The sequence below is a fragment of the Anabrus simplex genome, chromosome 8, assembly GCF_040414725.1.
Source record: "Anabrus simplex isolate iqAnaSimp1 chromosome 8, ASM4041472v1, whole genome shotgun sequence".
Taxonomy (NCBI): domain Eukaryota; kingdom Metazoa; phylum Arthropoda; class Insecta; order Orthoptera; family Tettigoniidae; genus Anabrus; species Anabrus simplex.
This window is the reverse complement of record NC_090272.1, coordinates 17,148,048-17,169,713: the sequence shown is the minus strand read 5'-3', so window position 1 is coordinate 17,169,713 and position 21,666 is coordinate 17,148,048. Positions and strand designations below refer to the sequence as shown.

Here is a 21,666-nt window from a genome sequence, read left to right as displayed (position 1 = left end):
GATTACCCTTATCCAGACAAAAGTTATGAGACACGTTTTACAAGTAAAATACTCTGCCACAAAGCAGCTATAAATAGTATGTGAGCATCTTCAAGAAATCGGTTTGAGCCGTCATTGAGGGTAGGAGTAAGTGAGGACAATAAACACGATATACTGTTAGGCAAACGTTAAGCCATCTTCTCTAAGCAAGATAAAAGAGATCGTCTGGGTACGTCGTAAGCCGGGCATTGAAAGAAGATGTGATTACTATCACCATTAGACAAACCACACACACAGGAAGCGTGAGGAGTGAGCTTAAACGGGTTTTATATTGAGGGGTTAAAGCATGATTGAAACGTAAGCGGATGATATTTGTGATGTGCCATCGGGAATACGTGCCATAAAAGTACCAGGGTTTATGACTAATAATGGGTTGGAGCTGATAATAAAAATTACCATTTTGCTTGACGAAGTGTTCCAGTCATATTGCCATTTTTGATAAGCTTCAATACGCGCCTCAGACAATAGATCTAAGGGTGGTATCGCAATGGAGACAGGTGAAGGAGATTGCTGGCATGCATGTTTAGCGGCAAAATCAGCTGTTACATTGCTAGAAATCCCAGGTGTCCAGGAATCCATACTAATGTAATATACCCACCAGACAGGTCAAGAGTATATAATAAATATTTTACGTTATATAAATACCAATTATATGAAGGTAAATGAGAGGATAAGGCGTGAAGGACATTTTGATCATCAGTATAGACAGAACCCTTAAGATAAGAATGAGACTTAAAATGCCGGTCTCCACTGATTAACATTTAACATGTTACAATTGACATGTATATTGTGATTGTGTCTTCCAATTGACTTTGCATGTTAACTCAGAATGTTGAGGTTAACACTTTTAACATGTTGGCGTGTTTTCCGCTCCAAGTTGAAAACATGTCAATTCGTTGTTCGTGAGATGTCGGCACAGCTTCGGCAACTTCCGTGGTGTTTCCATGCCAACACATAGCCTAAATGACGAAAACGACGTGGTTCTCGTGAAGCAGGATTATAGTTACAACACTCCGCAAAACTCATTCTCTTTGTTATAAGCTACACATGCCTTTGCTGGCGAGATGTAGTGTTTACAGTGCACTATGTCTTCTGGTATGGGCTATATCCAATTTGTTACTTTCATTGACCTGTCTCAGTCTCATCCTTGGCTTTGACAATATGAAAGTGACTGAGGTATGAGTGATGCTAGTAATACCATTGCTTATGCAGTCAGTCCCTGTTATGAATGGTGTGAAAATATCGCTCACAGGGTCAGTTGGTGCATGCATTTCAGTGGGCTTGGCAGACTGATATGTAATAGCAGCAGCTGGCTCGGTGAGGAAAGCAACGGGAAACTACCTCACTCCCCATTTCCCTAGTACGCCTCTTCAGTGACGCCTGGGCTATTTATGACAGCTGTTGGCGGAGCTGCAGAGGATCAAACCAGCCTTCGGGCTGAATACCCAATATACATACATAAGCTACACATACAGTACGCGCACGTGTGTCGTTCTCTCTGCACTATACTAAAATATAGAGTAGAGCAAGGAGATTACTTTGGACTGTGTTCGTGATCAGCTCCCCAGCTTCTACGTTCGTAAGATTTTGATGAAGCTATCAGTTTTACGTTTAAGCATCAATATCAATCAATACTGATCTGCATTTAAGGCAGTCGCCCAGGTGGCAGATTCCTATCTGTTGTTTTCCTAGCATTTTCTTAAGTGATTTCAATGACATTGGTAATTTATTGAATATCTCCCTTGGTAAGTTATTCCAATCCCTAACTCCCCTTCCTATAAATGAATATTTGCCCAAATTTGTCATCTTGTATTCCAACTTTATCTTGATATTGTGATCTTTCCTACTTTTAAAGACGCCACTCAAGCTTATTCGTCTACTAATGTCATTCCACGCCATTTCTCTGCTGACAGCTCGAAACATACCACTCAGTTGAGCAACTCGTCTCCTTTCTCCCAGTTCTTCCCAGCTCAAACTTCGCAACATTTTTGTAACGCTACTCTTTTGTTGGAAATCACCCAGAACAAATCGAGCTGCTTTTCTTTGGATTTCTTCCAGTTCTTGAATCAAGTAATCCTGGTAAGGGTCCCATACATTGAACCATACTCTAGTTGGGGTCTTACCAGACACTTAAAAGCCCTCTCCTTTACATCCTTACTACAACCCCTAAACACCCTCATAACGATGTGCAGAGATCTGTGTCCTTTATTTACAATCCCATTTATGTGATTACCCCAATGAAGATCTTTCCTTATATTAACACCCAGATACTTACAATGATCCTCAAAAGGAACTTTCACCCCATCAACGCAGTAATTAAAACTCAGAGGACTTTTCCTCTTTGTGAAACTCACAACCTGACTTTTAACCCCGTTTATCAACATACCATTGCCTACTGTCCATCTGACAACATTATCGAGGTCATATTGCAGTTGCTCACAATCTTGAAACTTGTTTATTACTCTGTAGAGAATGACATCATCCGCAAAAAGTCTTACCTCTGATTCTACAACTTTTCTCATATCATTTATATACATAAGGAAATATAAATGACCAATAATACTTTCTTAAGGAATTCCCCTCTTAATTATCACAGGGTCAGATAAAGATTCGCCTACTCAATTCTCTGAGATCTATTTTACAGAAATATAGCTACCCATTCAGTCACTCTTTTATCTAGTCCAATTGCACTCATGTTTGCCACTAGTCTCTCATGATCCACCCTATCAAATGCTTTAGACAGGTCAATCGCGATACAGTCCATTTGACCTCCAGAATCCCAAATATCTGCTATATCTTGCTGGAATCCTACAAGTTGAGCTTCAGTGGAATAACGTTTCCTAAAACCGAATTACCTTCTGTGAAACCAGTTATTAATTTCGCAAACATGTCTAATGTAATCAGAAAGAACACCTTCCCAAAGCTTACATGCACGCATGTCAAACTTACTGGCATGTAATTTTCAGCTTTATGTCTATCCCCCTTTCCTTTTTACACAGGCCTTACTATAGTAACTCTCCATTCATGTGGTATAGCTCCTCTGACCAAACAATAATCAAATAAGTACTTCAGATATGGTACTATATCCGAACCCATTGTCTTTAGTATATCCCCAGAAATCTGATCAATTCCAGCCGCTTTTCTAGTTTTCAACTTTTGTATCTTATTGTAAATGTCATTGTTATCATATGCAAATTTGAATACTTCTTTAGCGTTAGTCACCTCCCCTATCTGGACATTATTCTTGTAACCAACAATCTTTACATAATGCTGACTGAATACTTCTGCCTTTTGAAGATCCTCACATATACACTCTCCTTGTTCATTAATTATTCCTGGAATGTCCTTCTTGGGACCTGTTTCTGCCTTAAAATACCTATGCATACACTTCCATTTTTCACTAAAATTTGTATGACTGCCAATATGCTTGCCATCATGTTACCCTTAGCTGCCTTCTTTGCTAGATTCAATTTCCTAGTAAGTTCCTTCAATATCTCCTTACTTCCACAGCCATTTCTAACTCTATTTCTTTCCAACCGGCACCTCCTTCTTAGTCTCTTTATTTCTCTATTATAATAAGGTGGGTCTTTACCTTTCCTCAGCACCACCTTTAAAGGTACGAACGTGTTTTCACATTCCTCAACAATTTAAACCCATCCCAGAGTCTGTCTACATTCTTATTTACCGTATTCCACGATCATAATTACTTTTTAAAAATTGCCTCCTGCCTGCCTTATCAGCCATACGGTAGTGCCTAATGGTCCTACTTTTAATACCTTCCTTTCTATCAATACATGTTGATTCCAAGTTGATTTATTATCTAATATCACACCAAAATAAGGATGTTGGGAAACAAATTGAACTGAAAAGCTGTCAACGATTAGAGGTGATCTATTATATGCACACCATGTTAATACGTAGAGTTTAACCAACATAACAACTAAAAGAAAGCAAATGGGAAGCGGTTCGGAACACTGCCAGGTCCGTGAGAATGTAGTGCGTTGCCGAGAAAACGAAATCACCACTTCATTTACCGAATTAAAAAAATTGGAAAATTACGTTACAAAACAAGGCCAATAATGAAATACAGATGAAGTAACACAGTAAATAAACCCTTTTTAAGATATCAGTAGTGTCAATAGTACAAGCTTCAGCTTCATACCAACGACTTAAAAACAATGTAAAGAAAATCTTAGCAGTCATAATTTGACGACATGGCACGGTAGTTTCGTAAGGTAGTTGCGGACGATACCAACTTAAAATTACATATAAGAAAATGAGCTCTCAATTTAGCAACGTCTACAATCAAAGAAGTTAACGAAAAATACACGTTAACTCTTTCCGGTCTAACTGCGGTCTATGCTCGCAGCGGCCGAAATTACGTTCAGGACGCGCTGCGGGCATAGCCCGTAGTAAGGTTTGACAATTCGCTAAAAATCGAGAACGAGCTATGCACGCATTCTGGTGGTTACATTGTGTTTCTTCATGTATTAGTTACGAGAGTATTTAAGCAGATGGCAGTATTATATGTCAAAGTCAGAGAATTTACGATATTTTTGAACTGCATGCATCAGTAGATCTTGTCACTCAGTGAGCTCTAAGACATGGTTTCTCGCGGCGAACATGTGCTTGACGAAAGTGATATTTTCGATATTTTATGATATATTATAAGTTTATGCGCCAATGAACATATTATTGACATATTAATTCGAAACAACTTCTTGCATTTCGTTATGATTGGTGATCGTTTTACGGCCTAGCGCATGTTCCCGCGTATTTCATATTTGCGTGAATACGTAAGATTGTCTACATATTCGTAAAGTTGTCTGTTTAGAAGAATTATTTTCTCCTTCTCAGAAGTATTTTGTGGTAAATGGAACAATAATTTTACATTTGAGTAAGTTTTGACAAAATTTATCAATTAAAATAAAATTTCGTAAGAGCTCTCATTTTCGTTATTGTAATTATTATTATTATTATTATTATTATTATTATTATTATTATTATTATTATTATTGAAAAATTGTTGTTTTTATATCGTACTCATTATTGTTGTTGTTTTGTAATTGCAATGCACGTTTTATATTAGTGAAATAGGGTAAATATAACTGTATTTCAGAAAACTGTACTTGCTTAGTTATCCGTCAGACGTTTCTTCCATTCGCAAAACATGGTATAATATATAAACAATTTCAAAATCTCAAGTGATAGTTGACATGATACAAAGAGCGCTTTTGAAAATTAGATTCTCAATTAAGCACAAAGAAAAAAGTATCATGCCAATATCTACTACAGGTACAGAGATCCTTAAAAATGTCCAGTCCAGAACGTTTGTTAGGGATATTAAGGCCCAGACTGAAATGGGTTAACATAACACCACGTGCAGGTTAAGAAAGCATGTTAATTATTGAAAATCCTAACTCAGAGCCCGATCAAGTAGTCGCCTCTTCAAAAACACTTCTGAGTAAAGTGCATGTCTTAAAAGGGCATACGTTAGGATGAAACAGGTTTACTGGAGACAATCTCGGAGGCAATTGAAATTTACAATTTATTACACATTATACAAAATCAAAGAAAAGGTTGATGATGATGATGCTTGTTGTTTTAAGGGGCCTAACATCGAAGGTCATCGGCCCCAAAGAAAAGGGGAATACCCCTAAACAAAGGGGGTATGACTAGATGCGAGGGCTAAGTCATTTGAACTTAAAATTGGCGAATGGAAGATACCGCGGGCAAAACACCAGCGCGGAAAGAAATTTAAAATACGAATTTACATTTAAAGGTTAAAATCCGAACCGAATAGCGCTCACCTCGGAGGGCCACAAATCAAGGACGACGGACACAAGTTACCAGCAGCCGGAAATGGGGCAATCAAGAGATAACCGATTAGCGCACCCTCGGGTCTTACATTCACTAATTAGCATTCGCGTTATTTTGGCCAATAAGGGTTCCGAATTTTTTTGATGAGGAAAGATCTTTACATCTTCCAGAAACTTCCTTTCACATGCAACAGGAAATCACAATCAATCAACACAACCAATACTGATCTGCATTTAGGGCAGTTGCCCAGGTGGCAGATTCTCCATCTGTTGATTTTCTAGCATGTTCCTAAATGATTTCAATGAGATTGGAAATTTATCGAACATCTCCCTTGGTAAGTTATTCCAATTCCTAACTCTCCTTCCTATAAAATAATATTTGCCCCAATTTGTTCTCTTGAATTCCAACTTTACTTTCATATTGTGATCGTTCCTACTTTTAAAGACGCCGCTCAAACTTATTCGTCTACTAATGTCATTGCACGCAATTTCTCCTCTGACAGCTCGGAACATACCACTTATTACAAGTTATAAACCTCATTATTGATCCATACTGAAAACTCTTATAGTTCAAAAACAATGAAGTATAAAGTATTGATATATTTATGCAACCACTTATACGTGAATGTAAAATATTGAACAGGTCGTTTAATAAATACCTTCATTGTTTCTGGACATACTACTTAGTCGAGCATCTCGTCTTCTTTCTCCCAGTTCTTCCCAGCCCAAACTTTGCAACATTTTTGTAACGCTAAATATAAACAATTAAAAACCCATTACCAACACAAGCACGTGCAGCTACACCCTGCCTCACAAGTCATTGCCTTAGATCCAGATGCTAATTACACCGTTATATACTGTACAGGGAAAACTTGTTGGGATAAGGAGCATGAGAAAGGTCTCAGATAGTAATCGATTCTTAGGAGGCGGTACAGAGAAAGGAGTTCGAAATAATAGATGTTATTTTGCAAAATTAAAATTTATTCAAATGACTAAGAGCATAAATAACTTCCTTATCATCTCCCATTGAAACAGAGAAATTACTTGGAGATATCTTCTGTCACATTTATTCTTGAATATTTCGACCAAAATTTGAATTCTGAAAGTTCTTGCAATAAATGAAAATTGGAAAATGAACTTATTTTTTCATTAAATTCGTAAATTAAATATTGTTTCATGAGTCTCTAGAATTTGTGGCATAAACACTTGTAGTCTTTATAGATTATTCTCATGTAAGACCTACAGTTTCTTTAAGTTGAGCACTTTACAATATTATTTGAATAACTCTAAGATAAAATTACTTGAAAGCACCTAAAGTCTGTTTAAATGATCATATTAAATTAATTATCATTTGAAAATAGTTGTCACTTGAAAGTAAATCGGCACTTGTAATTAAATTTACGGTCTGTAGTTAAAGTAGCACTTGGAAAGAATGATTTGAAAATAATAAAGTGCCTGTTCAGGAAGTTCGTAAATGTCTGTTGCTATAAATGTTTTCAAAATAATCACTGCTTTTAACAGTTTGAAAGTTTAATGCTAAATGCACTCAGATCACCTGAATGTTTATGATGCTGGAACTGGTGAATGTGGTTCTACGAACAGCGCCTGAAACTCCATCGATGTTGTCAGCACGACGTTGTACCACGTACCATATCTCACGTTATACCACGTTCCATTTCCCTCGCTGTACCACGTACCATATCCCATGTTGTACCACTTACCATATCCCACGTCGAACCACATACCATCTCCCACGTCGAACCAGGTATCATATCCCACGTCGAGTTAGGTGTTAAGTTGATATGGGGATTAAACACTCGGTCAAGATTTCTGGTGTCACTTAATTGTGAAGGCACACGAGAAAGTTCAATTGACGATCGATTGTGAGTGTTAAAAATGGCACTATCTGGTGAAGTGAAAATTAGCAAGTCACTGGTAAACAGTACTCAGAATTGTACTTTGAATCACTGTCTGTTACGTGCACTTTCAAACACAGTCTATTACGTAACTTCAAGGTAATAATCACACTTAGATATAATTATGACTTTCGAATGAATTAAAGCACAGTCTGAAACATTTATGATTTTATAGCACACGTCACAGTTCCAATTTTCTACAGTTTTTAAGTAGTCACACTTCTCAAGTAATACGAGTTTTTGAAAACACTGTTCATTTAATTCAGATTAGTTACATAAGAGAATAATGTTTCTTGCATTCAGAACACGCTGTATTGGGTTCAAAACGAAACCTGAAGTTCAAAGCTTATCGGAATGTCAAGTATAAGTTCAGTCCATGTCCTGCACACGCAAGATGAATTTAACTGTTTCTAGTTATTACTACCACAAATATTAAGAGGCTTTTAAGTGTTATTTTACTTCAATTGGTTTAATATTTAATATAAATGCCATAAAATGTCCTTAAGGTTTACTAAATTATTTGGTATCACTGTTCAAATATAAGTAATATTTGGGAAAATTGTCCCCACTCGGCTACGACAAACACTAAGTTCCGAGTTCTCGAAATGTTCTAAGTTCTGATGAATCACTGTCCAATGTTAAACACTCGTTCTAGCACACGCTGAAATTTTACTAAGTTCGGAGATGTCACCAAGAATATTAGAGTTCGACTTAGAACACGCTGAATTTTCTAAGTCCGTAGCACTGCAGAAATTTTATAAGTTCGTCGACTAACCTCGCGTAACGCGACGGAATTCCAGGTTAGACACCTGCTCACGGCGACCATACAATCCGTCATAGTCGAGTTTGCAACTGATTATACCCCACTTGTCGAGGCTCTATATACTTGAAGCGAGACTGGCTCCCTCCTTCTCGTGAAAAATATGTTTCCTTTACACCTCAATATCTTGGAAATCTGTAGGTCGATTTTATTGAAACTTTGGCCAGTTAATTTTTTAGCATACGCACTTTACGATGGTGTACTTCATTATTTCGTAGCTAAAAGTGTTTAGCAGATATAAAAAATGTTCCAGCATTTTCTAGACTGGTGAGCTGGCAGCAGGTGGAGATTACATCATCCGGCTTGCTCTCCGCCCGTGACGTAGCGCTCTCCCTCACACTCACACAGCTTGAAGCTGTGTCTAGAATGTTCGCTTTGCACGCTGACTTACAAATTAAAAATACAATGTGCCAGGCCGTAGGCATTCCCGGTACAATGCATTAGAAAATTTTTCACTAACCAAATTTAGACGCTAAATTTCTTCTTCTTAGTCCACAGTCAATTTTCCAAGGCAAGACAAATGAACATATTTTACAAAATCAAATAGAACAAAATCAAAATTAAAATGATATCCCTTGTCCTTCAACAGCGTACTCTAACGAATTTCTTGATTTAATGCCGTAAGAGTAAGCTGGCTCATAACAATAAAGACGATGCAGGAATTCTGGCCGAATATTTCAACAAGCCTCTAAATTGTGAAGAACATACAGAACTCCTTCAATTGGACATCAGCACCCAATAAAAACACCACCAGAGAACATCAATCCCCCACAATAAAGGAAGTCTACCAAGCACTGAATACATTAAAAAACTGCAAAGCATCAGGAAATTTGCAGAAATTTGGAAATATGCACGAAGACCAGCAAAAGTTGCCCTCCATCAGCAACTTGTCTCTATCTGGATTAAGGAAGAACTATCAGAACACTGGACAACAGCCCTCACTCACCCACTGCACAAAAAAGGAGACAAACCCGACCCTAATAACTGCAGGTGAATCTCACTCCTAGACATAACATACAAAATATTTTCAATAATCATCCTTAATAGGATAAGTTTACAACTTGAGAAAGAACTAGGAGAATATCAAGGAGGTTTCAGACCCTTGAGGAGCTGTCCTGATCAGATCATGAGTCTTAAGTTGATAATGGACTATAACAGGAGACGAACCAGAGATATGGTGATAACATTTGTAGATTTCCAGAAAGCTTACGGTTGCATGCATAGAGAATCCCTGTTGAAAATTTTAAGACACCTTGGACTACACCCCAGGTTAATAAACATCAAATAAAATTGGCCTCAAAATACCATTTGAAAAAACAGATATTATGCCCCAAAAACCAACACAAATAAAAGAAGTTACTATAAATGGTAATGAAATCAAAATAGTAATTCAATTTAACCCTGGAGAGGGCGGGTAAAAATAATCCCGCGAGGAAGCGCGCACGGTGCTTTAGACCGGGTCATGATAAAATGGCACAAATTAAGCAAAAACTATTTTTATGCTACAGAATTAGTAAATATTTTTGCATGAACTAGTAAGTAATGTTGACAATACAAAAATCGGATATTAAACAATTGACGTTGATTCTACGCCATCACTTTATTCTTGACTTTGCGAACTGCAGCGAACACATGTCACTAGTATATAGTCTTGTTTCTGTTGCAGCCCCTTCTAGTTCTTGTGGAGCTGCAGAGGGGTGATCTTCCTAATATTTAGCGAATGTTCCTTTTTAGCACCGTTAGGATACTGTTCTTGCAAATATCTCACGCTTGGCTGTTGGTTTAATTCTTACAAATAATTGCGCCTTTGAATGCTAAAGTTCCCTTTCGCATGCTTGTAAATAATATACAGATTAATTCAAGTAATGTTCAGGAGAAACTGAATAACGACTTCTCTTTGCCTGTATGATGCGTTGGACTTCACTATATACGAACGCACCATTTTACACAAAAATAAAGTAAAGTGACACATTCTTGGTATGTTAACTGAGAAATAAAGTGAAACCTAACTCATGAGCACGCACACATCATGGGGCGTGAGGGGTGAGGGCGGCCCGCTACGTTAACAACTCTGAACGCGCTCTGTATCTTGGAGAAGTAATAACACATGACCTAAATGAAAAATCTCAATCCAAACAAGAACAAATAGATTAGATAAAGCACTAAAATTAACACGGGACATCTGCGGAAAGAAATGTCCATCAATAAATGTAAAACCAAACACTACAACAGAGTTAAACCGGAAGCTAGATCATCATCTTCATTTCCCGTTTCCAGCTTCCCGGGCCTGGTTGTGAACCAAGGACCTCCATCGCTGCCTGTATCTCCACCACTCATCTCCTTTTTAAAATACATTTTCTGGTTTCCTCCCCTCTTCTCTATGCACTCCCACACTGAATCTGTCGACCTCTTTTGGGTCTTTCTCTTGGTCCCTTTTCTGTTAACTTCTCTGAAAAAGCTTTTTTGGCACTCTCTCTTCTACCATTCTCATGATATGCCCAAACCACTTTAGCTTTGTTGTTTCTATCCTGTCTTGAAGTTTCAAGATTCATGTCCTTTTCCTTATATGTTCTTTTCTAATTCTATTCTTTCTGGTCCTGCCCTCGATACCTGCTAGGAATTTCATCTCCGCTGCCTGTATTCTCCTCTCGTTTTGTTGTAGTCCATGATCCAGCTGCATAAGTTAGCATGGGTTCATAATAGGTAGAATATAATACTTTCTTACATTTATTCTGGATATCTTGGTTCCACACAATACCCCCTTACACTCTGGTTGAAGCTATTTGCTTGTTGTATTCTTTTTCCAATTTCCACGGTAATCTTTCCATCTTCTGTGGTCACAGTTCCCAGTTACTTGAAATTTAAACCACTTCCAGAATTTTACCATTCAGTTTTATCTTTCCCCTTGTCATCACTATTGTTTTACTTTTCTCTGTGCTTACTATCATCTCACATTTTTCTATCGCTTGATTCCATACATCTACTTGTTTTTGCACTTCCGTTTCACCCTCAACCCATATCAATGTATCATCTGCAAACAACGTGACTTTTGTTGCCTATCTTCACAATCTCTGTTTAATGTTCTTATGAATTTCATCCATGACTATGTCCCTGTCGGAGACCAGTTTCAACTTTAAACCGTTTTGTTTTTCCTATACTAGTCTTCACACTACTAACACAATTTTTGCATATAGCTTTTATCATTTGCACTTCCACTCTGTCAACTTGTTTTTTCCTTAATGTGTCCCATACCAACTGTCTGGGCACACTGTCATAAGCTTTTTCAATGTCAATATATGTCATCACTATGTCTTTTCCAAACTCGCATCTTTTCTCCATCATACAGGGTCATCCGTTTGGAATGTCAGAAAAGTAAAACGCTATACACAAGGAATTATACATATTTATTGCTTGTTAACGGTACATACATGTTAAGGAGAGTCTGCACATTAGCACTCAACATATCCACCATCGCGCGTGCGGCACAAACGATACCTCGAATCCATATTGCGCCACGTGGCACGCAGCACTTCTGGAGTGATTTGGTGAAAGGGCGCTGTAATCTCTCTCCGTAGGTCAGCCAGATTCTGTGGTCTTCGTGCGTGCACTGTCAACTTGACTTTGATTCAAAAAGTCTGGAGGGGTTAGGTCAGGGCTATTAGGAGGCCATGGGATAGGTCCACCACGGCCGCGTGTTTACTCGGCCACTCACATGGAATGTGGCTTCGCCCGTGAACATCCATCGTTTTAACCATTGATCGTCACCTTCCTGCCGCTCACATATCATCGTAACAAAATTGAGTCGAGCTCCATAATTCAGCTGTGTTAATGCTTGCATGCGCTGCATATGGTATGGATGCATGTGAAGATAACGCGTAACAATCCTGTGACATGTTGTGTATGGTGTATTCTGCTCTGCTGATAAGCGGCTGAGTGACTTTCGTGGACACTGCGTCATGGATGTCGAATATCTTCCTCCTTGTTGCTATCACGCCGCCTTCCACCTGTGTGAGGCATCTGCAATCCATTTTCCATGAACGTGTTGTACCATTTAACAATGTCCCGATGTGATGGGACATGCGTAACGTTGTACTGACGTCTGGAAGCTCGCTGGGTCTCCACTACATTCACCATACGACACACTGAGCGGGTGTATCGATCATCTTCACTCAACTCTGTATCAACACTGACTTGTGCCGCCTCTGTACCTGACATCTGGTGATTGCACTATGAACTACACTGCTGCGTTGTCTCGCAGAAATCATTGTTGCAAAGAGAGTCATTGTTAATTCCCATCATTGTCACGTACATTACAGAAAATTGCATAGATATATATGCATTAACATAATAGCTATAACGTTCAACTTTTCTGACATACCAAACGGATGACCCTGTATGTCTTAATGTACAAACCAGGTCAAACGTTGATCTGTCTTTCCTAAAACCATACTGTTCTTCTTCCATTTCTCCTTCTAGCTTCCTCCTCAGTCTTCTTTCCAATACTCTCTCAAATATCTTAACTACATGTGCAATGAGGCTGATCCCTCTCTAGTTATTACATTCCTTTTCATCACCTTTTCTGTCTGGCTCCATGGCTAAATGGTTAGCGTGCTGGCCTTTGGCCCCAGGGGTCCCGGGTTCGATTCCCGGCAGGGTCGGGAATTTTAACCATCATTGGTTAATTTCTCTGGCACGGGGGCTGGGTGTATGTGTTGTCTTCATCATCATTTCATCTTCATCATGACGCGCAGGTCGCCTACGGGTGTCAAATCGAAAGACCTGCACCTGGAGAGCCGAACATGTCCTCGGACACTCCCGGCACTAAAAGCCATACGCCATATCATTTTTTCATCACCTTTTCTAAATATCGGGATAATTAAACACTTTGCCCACTCTTCTGGGATCTCTTCCTTCCTACAGACTATTATAAATAATATATACAGCCACTGTAGCACTATTGGTCCTGCTGCTTTTATCATTTCCGTAGTAACCTCATCCACTCCTCCTGCTTTACCTCTCTTCATCTTTTGTATGGCTTCCTCTATTTCTAACATCGATATCTCCGTTTCTTGTTCTTATTTCCTCATTGTTTCTTCTTGCTCCCGTTTCAGTTATTACAAATTTTGTATCTTCCTTATTTCATTAACTGTTCTTCACCAAACCACAGAAAACCTTTCTACTTCCCTTTATATCCACCTGTAAAGTTTCTGTGAAACTTTCCCAGGTCTTCCGTTTCTCTTCTTGTACTGTTTTCTTACATACGTTTTTGGCTTCTTTATATTTCTGCCAATTCTCTATACTGTTGCTGCCTACCCACTTCCTCCAAGCCATTTGTTTATCTTTAACTGCTTCCTTTACCCTGCTGTTCCACCAAGGAGTCTCCTTTTCTTTTATCCTCCCTGATAGTCTTCCGCAGGTGTTTACTGCACACTTTACAAATCCATTCCTGAAACATGTCCACTCCTCTTCCACACTGTTCACGTCATCTTTGGGAATTTCTTTCTTCAGATCCTCTTGAAATTTCCCTTATTTCTCTTTAAACTTCCATCCCTTTATTTTTCTTTCACTTTTTTCTATTAACTTCGTTATTTTACCAAGTCTTAATTTAGCTACCACCACTTTATGGTCTCCTTCGAAATCTGCTCTTGGCATTGCTGTCACATGTTCCAGTTGTCTACGTTTCTTTTTCTTGTCTTTCTATCTCCCCAACCATGTCTAGTTATTTTCTTGTGAGTTCTTTTACCTGAACCACGTATTGCCAACAATTAATCCATTCCTTCTGCAAAAATCTATTACCAAATCTTCTTCTTCATCTTGGTTTCGATAACAATAGGGGCCAATTATCTCTTCTTTTCCCTGTCTGTCTGTTCCAACATGTGCATTCATATCTCTCATTATTATAAACTCTTTGTCTTCGATACAACTTTCCAGTTCTTCTAGAAACTCTTCTAAACGTTCATCTGCATTCCCTGATTGGGGTGCATAAACCTGTATAAAATCCTTGATACCACTCTCAAGTCCAAGTCTAACTTTAATTATCCTGTCACTGATCTGGTCAATTTTGTCCACATATTGCGCTAGGTCTTCTCTCAATATAACACCAACACCATTTGTTGCCATCTTTCCTCCACTCCAATATAATCTATACCCTTTCTTCAATTCTTTTTGACATTTCCTCCTCCTTTTGTCTCACTTATTCCCATCATTGCTATGTCTCTTTCTTCATATACTCTATCAGTTCTTCTACCTTGCCATTTAAAGTCATGACATTCATGATACCGATTCTTGTGATGTCTGGTAGCCCACTTCTCACAGTTCCCCCAGAGCACCGGGAGCTGCGCGTCACTTCAGGGTGACACCCTAGCATTTTTCGAGGCCTCGATTCAATCGCACTCATTTTATGGGTTGTCTGTATGATGAGTTCGCCACTTCCAAATGCATTTTATTACCTTCTGCCAGGTTCAAATTAGGCCGCTCTAACATGGAGTCAGACGCCTTTCGTAGATGCTCCTCTGGAGTACAGACGCTACGGGTTTGCCCCTTCAGCCATCTCCACCGTACCGAAGTCCACCCTCTCCACTGTAGGTGCCGTTGAGGTTTTTTTTACTCGTAACCCTGAGCTGGGACCCATACCAGATGTTACACACCGGAAGCTACATGCACCAGGAACACTTTTTCACCTGAATAAACAATCAAAGATGGAAAAACTTCAGAAAATTGAAAGGAGGATTGGAAGAACCCGCATCAACAGAAAGATGGACAGTGGCGGATTCTACCTAAAAAGGTCGTGTACAAAGTGCTAGAACCCATTACAGATACTATGCGTAAGAGGAGACAGGGCATTCTTTGGACATATCATGAGGATGCAGGTTTGGAGACTTCTGAAACAACTAGTACAACACAATCTCATCTCAAAAAATACCATAACGGGATGTAAATGGATCAGAGAAGTAAGAGAGGATCTGAAGGAAATAGGCTTTACAACAGAAGACACCACAAATACGATAAAATGGAATACAAAACTCAAGAATACAAACCTCCACTTTACCCTTACATGAAACAAACCAACAACACGCACATTTTCAACCGAAGAAAGCGCACGAAGATCGGAGCATCTGAAAAAGTACTGAGAGGACCGCAAAGCCCGAACAATTCCTTCAGAGAGACCTGAACGATGGACTGACTAAAAAATGATCCTGTGCGGTCATAAAACGAGAAGAAGAAGAAGAAGAAATTAAACCTATATTAATTTCTAATGATAAGATAAAACTTCCAAAAGTCCTGTTTTCAGTCCTCCATTATTACGAAGCTCCAGGATAATTGAAGATTTACATGTTTTTAGCACATAGTCACCAATATTCAGGAAAAGTAATATGTTGATGTTACTTGAATTTTTAATCCAGGTTCTCAGGGAAGACTGACAACGATACTTACAGATATAATACAGGAATAAAGTAATTCCTTTCACAAAACTTCAAGGCATATTGTCTTAGGATGATTTTATCCCCCTGGATCCAAATGAGCTTCCATCTCACACCTTTCCATCGTGAAATTACAGAAAACTTCGGAGATTCACCAAATGTGTGACGCTTCTCTTCCACAGTCGACGATCAGTCCATTGTAAACACCAGTTTAAACCCGATAAGTATTGTACGTTCTGCGACTGACCACTAGATAGTGCCAAAGTACGGTGAACGGTGAACAACCACTATCGTTTAGCCCTCAACGTAAATTATATGTACTAATAACAAGAGTAATACAGAATTTAAAACCAGTAGACTGAAGTTACAGGAAACTGAAATGGGGCTTCAAGGCCAACCATATAATAACACATATCTTAATATTTACAGACACAAGATTCTGAAGTTCCAAAACAGAATTATCTACACTAGCTGTAAACATGCATATCTACATAATACTGGATGCACTCCATCGCGCAGCATATAATAGATTTTTTCACGGCACGGCACTATGTTAGCGCATAAAAGGCACAAGGGACTTTTCAAAATTATGCCAACCAAAGACCTTGTATCAGATAGTGTTGGAGACGACCATTCTTTGATTCTACATCTTCTAGTTGGAGATACTCTGTAGATACCGTCGCCATGTCCAAATATGAATGTAAAATGTATCCCGATATATCAGAATGGCACTTGAAGGTCCTGGGTCTTAGTTACTCACCTCAGTCCTTTCGCCAGCTGTTTCATTCTCTTGAGTCGTTCTTGCACTGAAAAGCCCCGTCGTTCGCCTCTTCAAAGTGAAAAATCACTTTCATCTACATGTGTGGAGTCCAAAATTGAAGCAGTCTATTGCTTTCTTCTTACTGACTATGTAGCCGGTGTCAAAATATGCGACGCACGCTAGCCTCTGACGGCTTCTAGCAGAGAAATATTCGAGGATTCCAGCCAGACCTAAGGTTTCAGACGCCATAAATTGATGCGGCTTCTCTCCCGTTACCATAGGATAGGTGCGTATCAGCCATTTCTTGCTATTGTACGAAAATTACATTAATTTGTGACTCTTGGGGCAGTCATTTAATTTCATAGCGTACAGTGCAAACTTAGTGGTCAATATGGACAGGAAAAGTGCGGCTGATAAGCGACTGCGAACAGAGAACTCGTGCATTCCCTTCCCTGAAGCAATCTGATCGTTCTTCATCCCTGACTCCTTTGGCTTTATAATTCGTGTTTTCTTCCAAATAACTCACCCTGTTCGCATAGCCCCTCTTAACTTATTTCCGAGAAGCAGATGATATTATTTTTCTAATCTTCCGTAAAAGATGCATACAAATATATATTTACTTTCTGTTTGTCAACTTTAATTCTGTCAATTTCGTAGCAGATCCCCATTACCTTAGTCATTCAAACTAAACAGTATTTTATCCATACTATTGAATTGGTAAACAAAAGAAGTCCATGAATGTAAACTGTTACCACTCACTAGTTTTATTAAATGATTTATTTCACAACACTGCTCCATTGTCACGATACTCAATTGTTCAAAAAACTGGCAGCACTTCATAGAGCACGTGTGAGCGATATGGAAAGAGAGTTATTAAGTACAGGACAAAAAGAGTGGTAATAAGAGCATGAGAGAACAAGATGATATGGTACAAGTATCAGCTTTCAGATGCCTTTGATGATGTGAGAAGCAGTAAAGAAGTAGGCTACGAACTCTCAAAGTCAATTGGACTTCAGTTTAAGGAAGAGGCTGGTGAAACACTTCCCAGGAAGCTGGAAACGGGAAATGAAGATGGTGATGACAAGGAAAAGGAACTGGCTTGGGCACTGGCTAGTGGATGCTTTGGAAGGAGTGGAAGAGGAAGAAGAATATATGAGTCATGTCAAGAGAGCAAGAAGCAACCAACAAACTAAGGGAACAGGATGATGTGTGAAGAATGTAGGACCACACAAATTAAATTCATAAAGTAAATCGTGACAAACGAATGGATACAATCCACATATGACAGATGAAATGCTTAGAAACATCATGAATGCAAGTACCACAGCCAGATCCCTCGTCAACCTGCCACACTTGGCTGGTGTAAAAACTGTGAATGCTGGACATAGTGGAAGAGGATTTGACATCATATGACACAGAATCTATATATATAAAATAAGAGTTTTGTCTGTACATTGCTCAGAATTTGAAAATAATGGTATTTCTGTATCGGTCATGTTCATAGTAACAAGAAAATGTACTTTTTACTTTTCCGTAATTTCTGTCTGTCTGTCTGTCTGTCTGTCTGTCTGTCTGTCTGTCTGTCTGTCTGTCTGTCTGTCTGTCTGTCTGTCTGTCTGTACACGCATCACGAGAAAACGGTTGAAGAGAATTTAATGAAAATCGGTATGTGAAGTCGGGCGATGAGCCGCTACAATCTAGGCTATAAATCATTTTACTCACGCTGAGTGAAATGGTAGTTTAGGGGAAGGTCTAAAATTGAATTCTCAACTATTTATGTTATTAGTAGTCTAATGAAAATCGGTAGGTGAAGTCGGGCGATGAGCCGCTACAATCTAGGCTATAAATCATTTTACACACGCAGAGTGAAATGGTAGTTTAGGGGAAGGCCTAAAATTGAATTCTCAACTATTTATGTTATTAGTGGTCGTATTTAAAAAAAAATGGGTATGCAAAGTTGGGGAATAAATTGCTACAATCTAGGCTGTAAATTATTTTATTCACGCTGAGTGAAATGGTAGTTTAGGGAAGGCCTAAAATGTAATTCTCAAATATTTCTTATTAGAAGTGTAGTCGATGAATGCTAGATAACTAAGGTTATATAGTATTAAATTTCCTATTATTCATGTCTTATACATTGTTACCGTACTGGCTATGATCACCAAGATATTCATGAATTTGAATTTTTGTTAATAAGTCCATATCAGCGCCGAGTAACGAGAAAATGGGTAAACAGTATTTAATGAAAATCGGTATGTAAAGTCGGAGAATAAGAAACTACAGTTTACGGTATAAAATATTTTACAAATCACAGAGTCGAAAGAAAACTAAATGTGTAGGCCTACAATATAGAAAGCTCATAACACAGATCAACAATAACATTACATTGACCATTGTTTGTCGTGATGTGCTTTGTGTCTTCTGTTGCCCCTCATTTCTGGTAGATAGGATTACTGCTGCGTACAGAGTATTTTTATTTGATTTCCGTCGCACCGACATAGATAGGTTTTATTGCGACGATGGGATAGGAAAGGGCTAGGAGTGACTTAGGCCTTAATTAAGGTACAGGCCCAACATTTGACTGGTGTGAAAGTGGGAAACCACGGAATACCATCTTCAGCGCTGCCGACAATGGGGTTCGAATCCACTATCTCTCGGATGCAAGCTCACAGCTGCGCACCGCTAACCACACGGTCAACTCGCCCAGTCGGACTGAGTATAACAGCCTGCCTGAATATTGATGGGAAGTAGATGGTGAGTTAGATAACTTTCTTCTTTAGCATGCCATTCCCCTGGTTTATAAATTTTCTGATACTACTGGTACGTAACACACTGGATCATCATAGCATTCTGGCTATTCAATCCCTACTCTGAGGTACTGATTGGAATGAACAGTGTGCATATTTAGCGGAATAATGGCAGATGAGTGTTCATGGCAATCTGCGGCCTGGTCATCCCAGCTCTGGAACTTTGGACTATAAGATTGGTACCGCAATCTAACCGCAGCACTGTTCGTTAAAAGTGATAAAACGTGCGGCTTTCCATTTGATCGAGTATTTTATATGATAGCATTGCTTTTAATCGCTACATTCATACTTACGTTTTTGTAATGACCTATGTTGATTTCAGTTAGGAAAACCACTAAGTCATTCTTTCTGAGAATCCCGTAGCGAAGCACGGGTACATCAGCTAGTATGACATAATTCTCTCGCCATTCTACACACAATGTCAAAAGAGATAAAATGAAATAATATAGAAACTTATGGATATAAATTATTAGATGCTCAACACGTGCTCAATGACAAATAGGAAAAGGAATATTTGAAACCAATGGTAAACTGTTTATTCCTGAGATGACACACACTCATACTCTTAAATGGAGTACTTTGAAAACAAACCACCTGATGACGGAGCAGAGTGACTAGTAATACCTAGGGTAGTTTTACTTGATTGAGGAGGTGAAGCTATTTCCTGGACTTCTCATTTCAGGTGGAACGGGAGAGGGATAAAGAGAGATTGGAGGCCAAGAGACGTCTTGATCAGCTGAAGAAGTCAACAGAGGAAGAGCAGGAAGAGACGAGGAAGAAGGTGTCAGAGGTAAGTAGTGACTGATGTCTACATTCGACACTACATTCCAAAGTAATATGCCTGCTTTTCACAGGCCAGAGTACCCAAGTCATTCGTGGTTGTCGCAGTATGGGAGCTTCTGGGGTATTGGTGTTAGTCGTGCTGCAATAGCACTTTCTAGCCCAGTAACCTCACTCCTCATCTTGCCTTTCTCGCCTCATTTGGGCTCTGTCATTCGTTTTTGCGATTTCCCTATACAGTATAACATCGATTATCCGTTCTAATGCCCGTGAACAGGTGAACGGTTAATAAAAACGGATAATCCATATTACTAATTTTAATGGGCTTTACATAAAATTCATACTGTATAACCTTAAAATTTAGTGCATTAAATCCTCTTTAAAACCAAAATGTAGTCAAAGCTACAACAATACGTACTAAATATTCACCTAAATTACCAGCAGACCATAAATAATTAATTTACCTGGTGTCATTTAAGCTACTTTAAAAAATCAATTACTTTTTTGCACTCTCTTACAACTTATCGGTATTTTCTTCTTTATGTCCATTCTGACCTTCCTATTTACAAGAATGTCTGAAAAATCTGTATCGTCCTCTTGCTCCAAGAATTCCATAAACGTTTCCGCCGACCCCAGTGCAATCTGAAGTGGTACGCGATTGTAACGCACTCTTCTTCCCAGCCCCCTCACTTTCACCCGTCACTGCCGAGTTCCCGTTCGCCCTTTTATTTACTACTTCGTCATCAGTTAAAATGTGATGCCCAGGCAATACATCGTCAGTATGAAGCCACTCCTCGATGCTACCTTCATCCACTTCTCCAAAATGAATGTCATTTTCAATAGTCTTCAGGATATTTTTGATCATCAATCTCTCATTTTCATCTTCATCAGTGAACCCATGAAAATCGTCAACGAGCTCTTCGACATCAACATACAATTTTGTGCACGATCGAATGATGTTCTGAGCGGTTACTAGATCCCAAGATTTCTGGGAAATATACAGCGCTTCTTTGAAATTGAGGGTTTTTTCAGAACTCAACCATCGACATTTCTTCAGAAAGTAAGAAGCCTAGCAATTCCCGCCTTAAAGGTTGCGATGACACCTTGGTCCATCGGCTGAATTAATGAAGTTACATTAGGTGGCAAATAGGAAACAAAAATGTTCCCATCCTCTGTATGAACAGGGTGAGAGGGTGCATTGTCAAGAAAAAGGAGTGGCTTTAATGGCAAGCATTTGGACGCAAAGAAATCTCGAACCCGCGGAACGAACTTATTATGGAACCAAGTCCTAAAAATATTGCGTG

General features: G+C 38.9%; 1 protein-coding gene across 3 annotated transcripts in view; it reads left to right on the top strand.

Annotated features, from left to right (window-relative positions):
* Positions 1 to 21,666, top strand: part of LOC136879210 (uncharacterized) — a 1,250,431-nt gene that overhangs the window by 978,803 nt on the left and 249,962 nt on the right. For all 3 annotated transcript variants that reach the window (XM_067153008.2, XM_067153007.2, XM_068228965.1), the window contains one exon: positions 20,265 to 20,372. In XM_067153008.2, the coding sequence (XP_067009109.2) occupies positions 20,265 to 20,372 (108 nt within the window). The remainder of the gene's footprint in view (positions 1 to 20,264; positions 20,373 to 21,666) is intronic.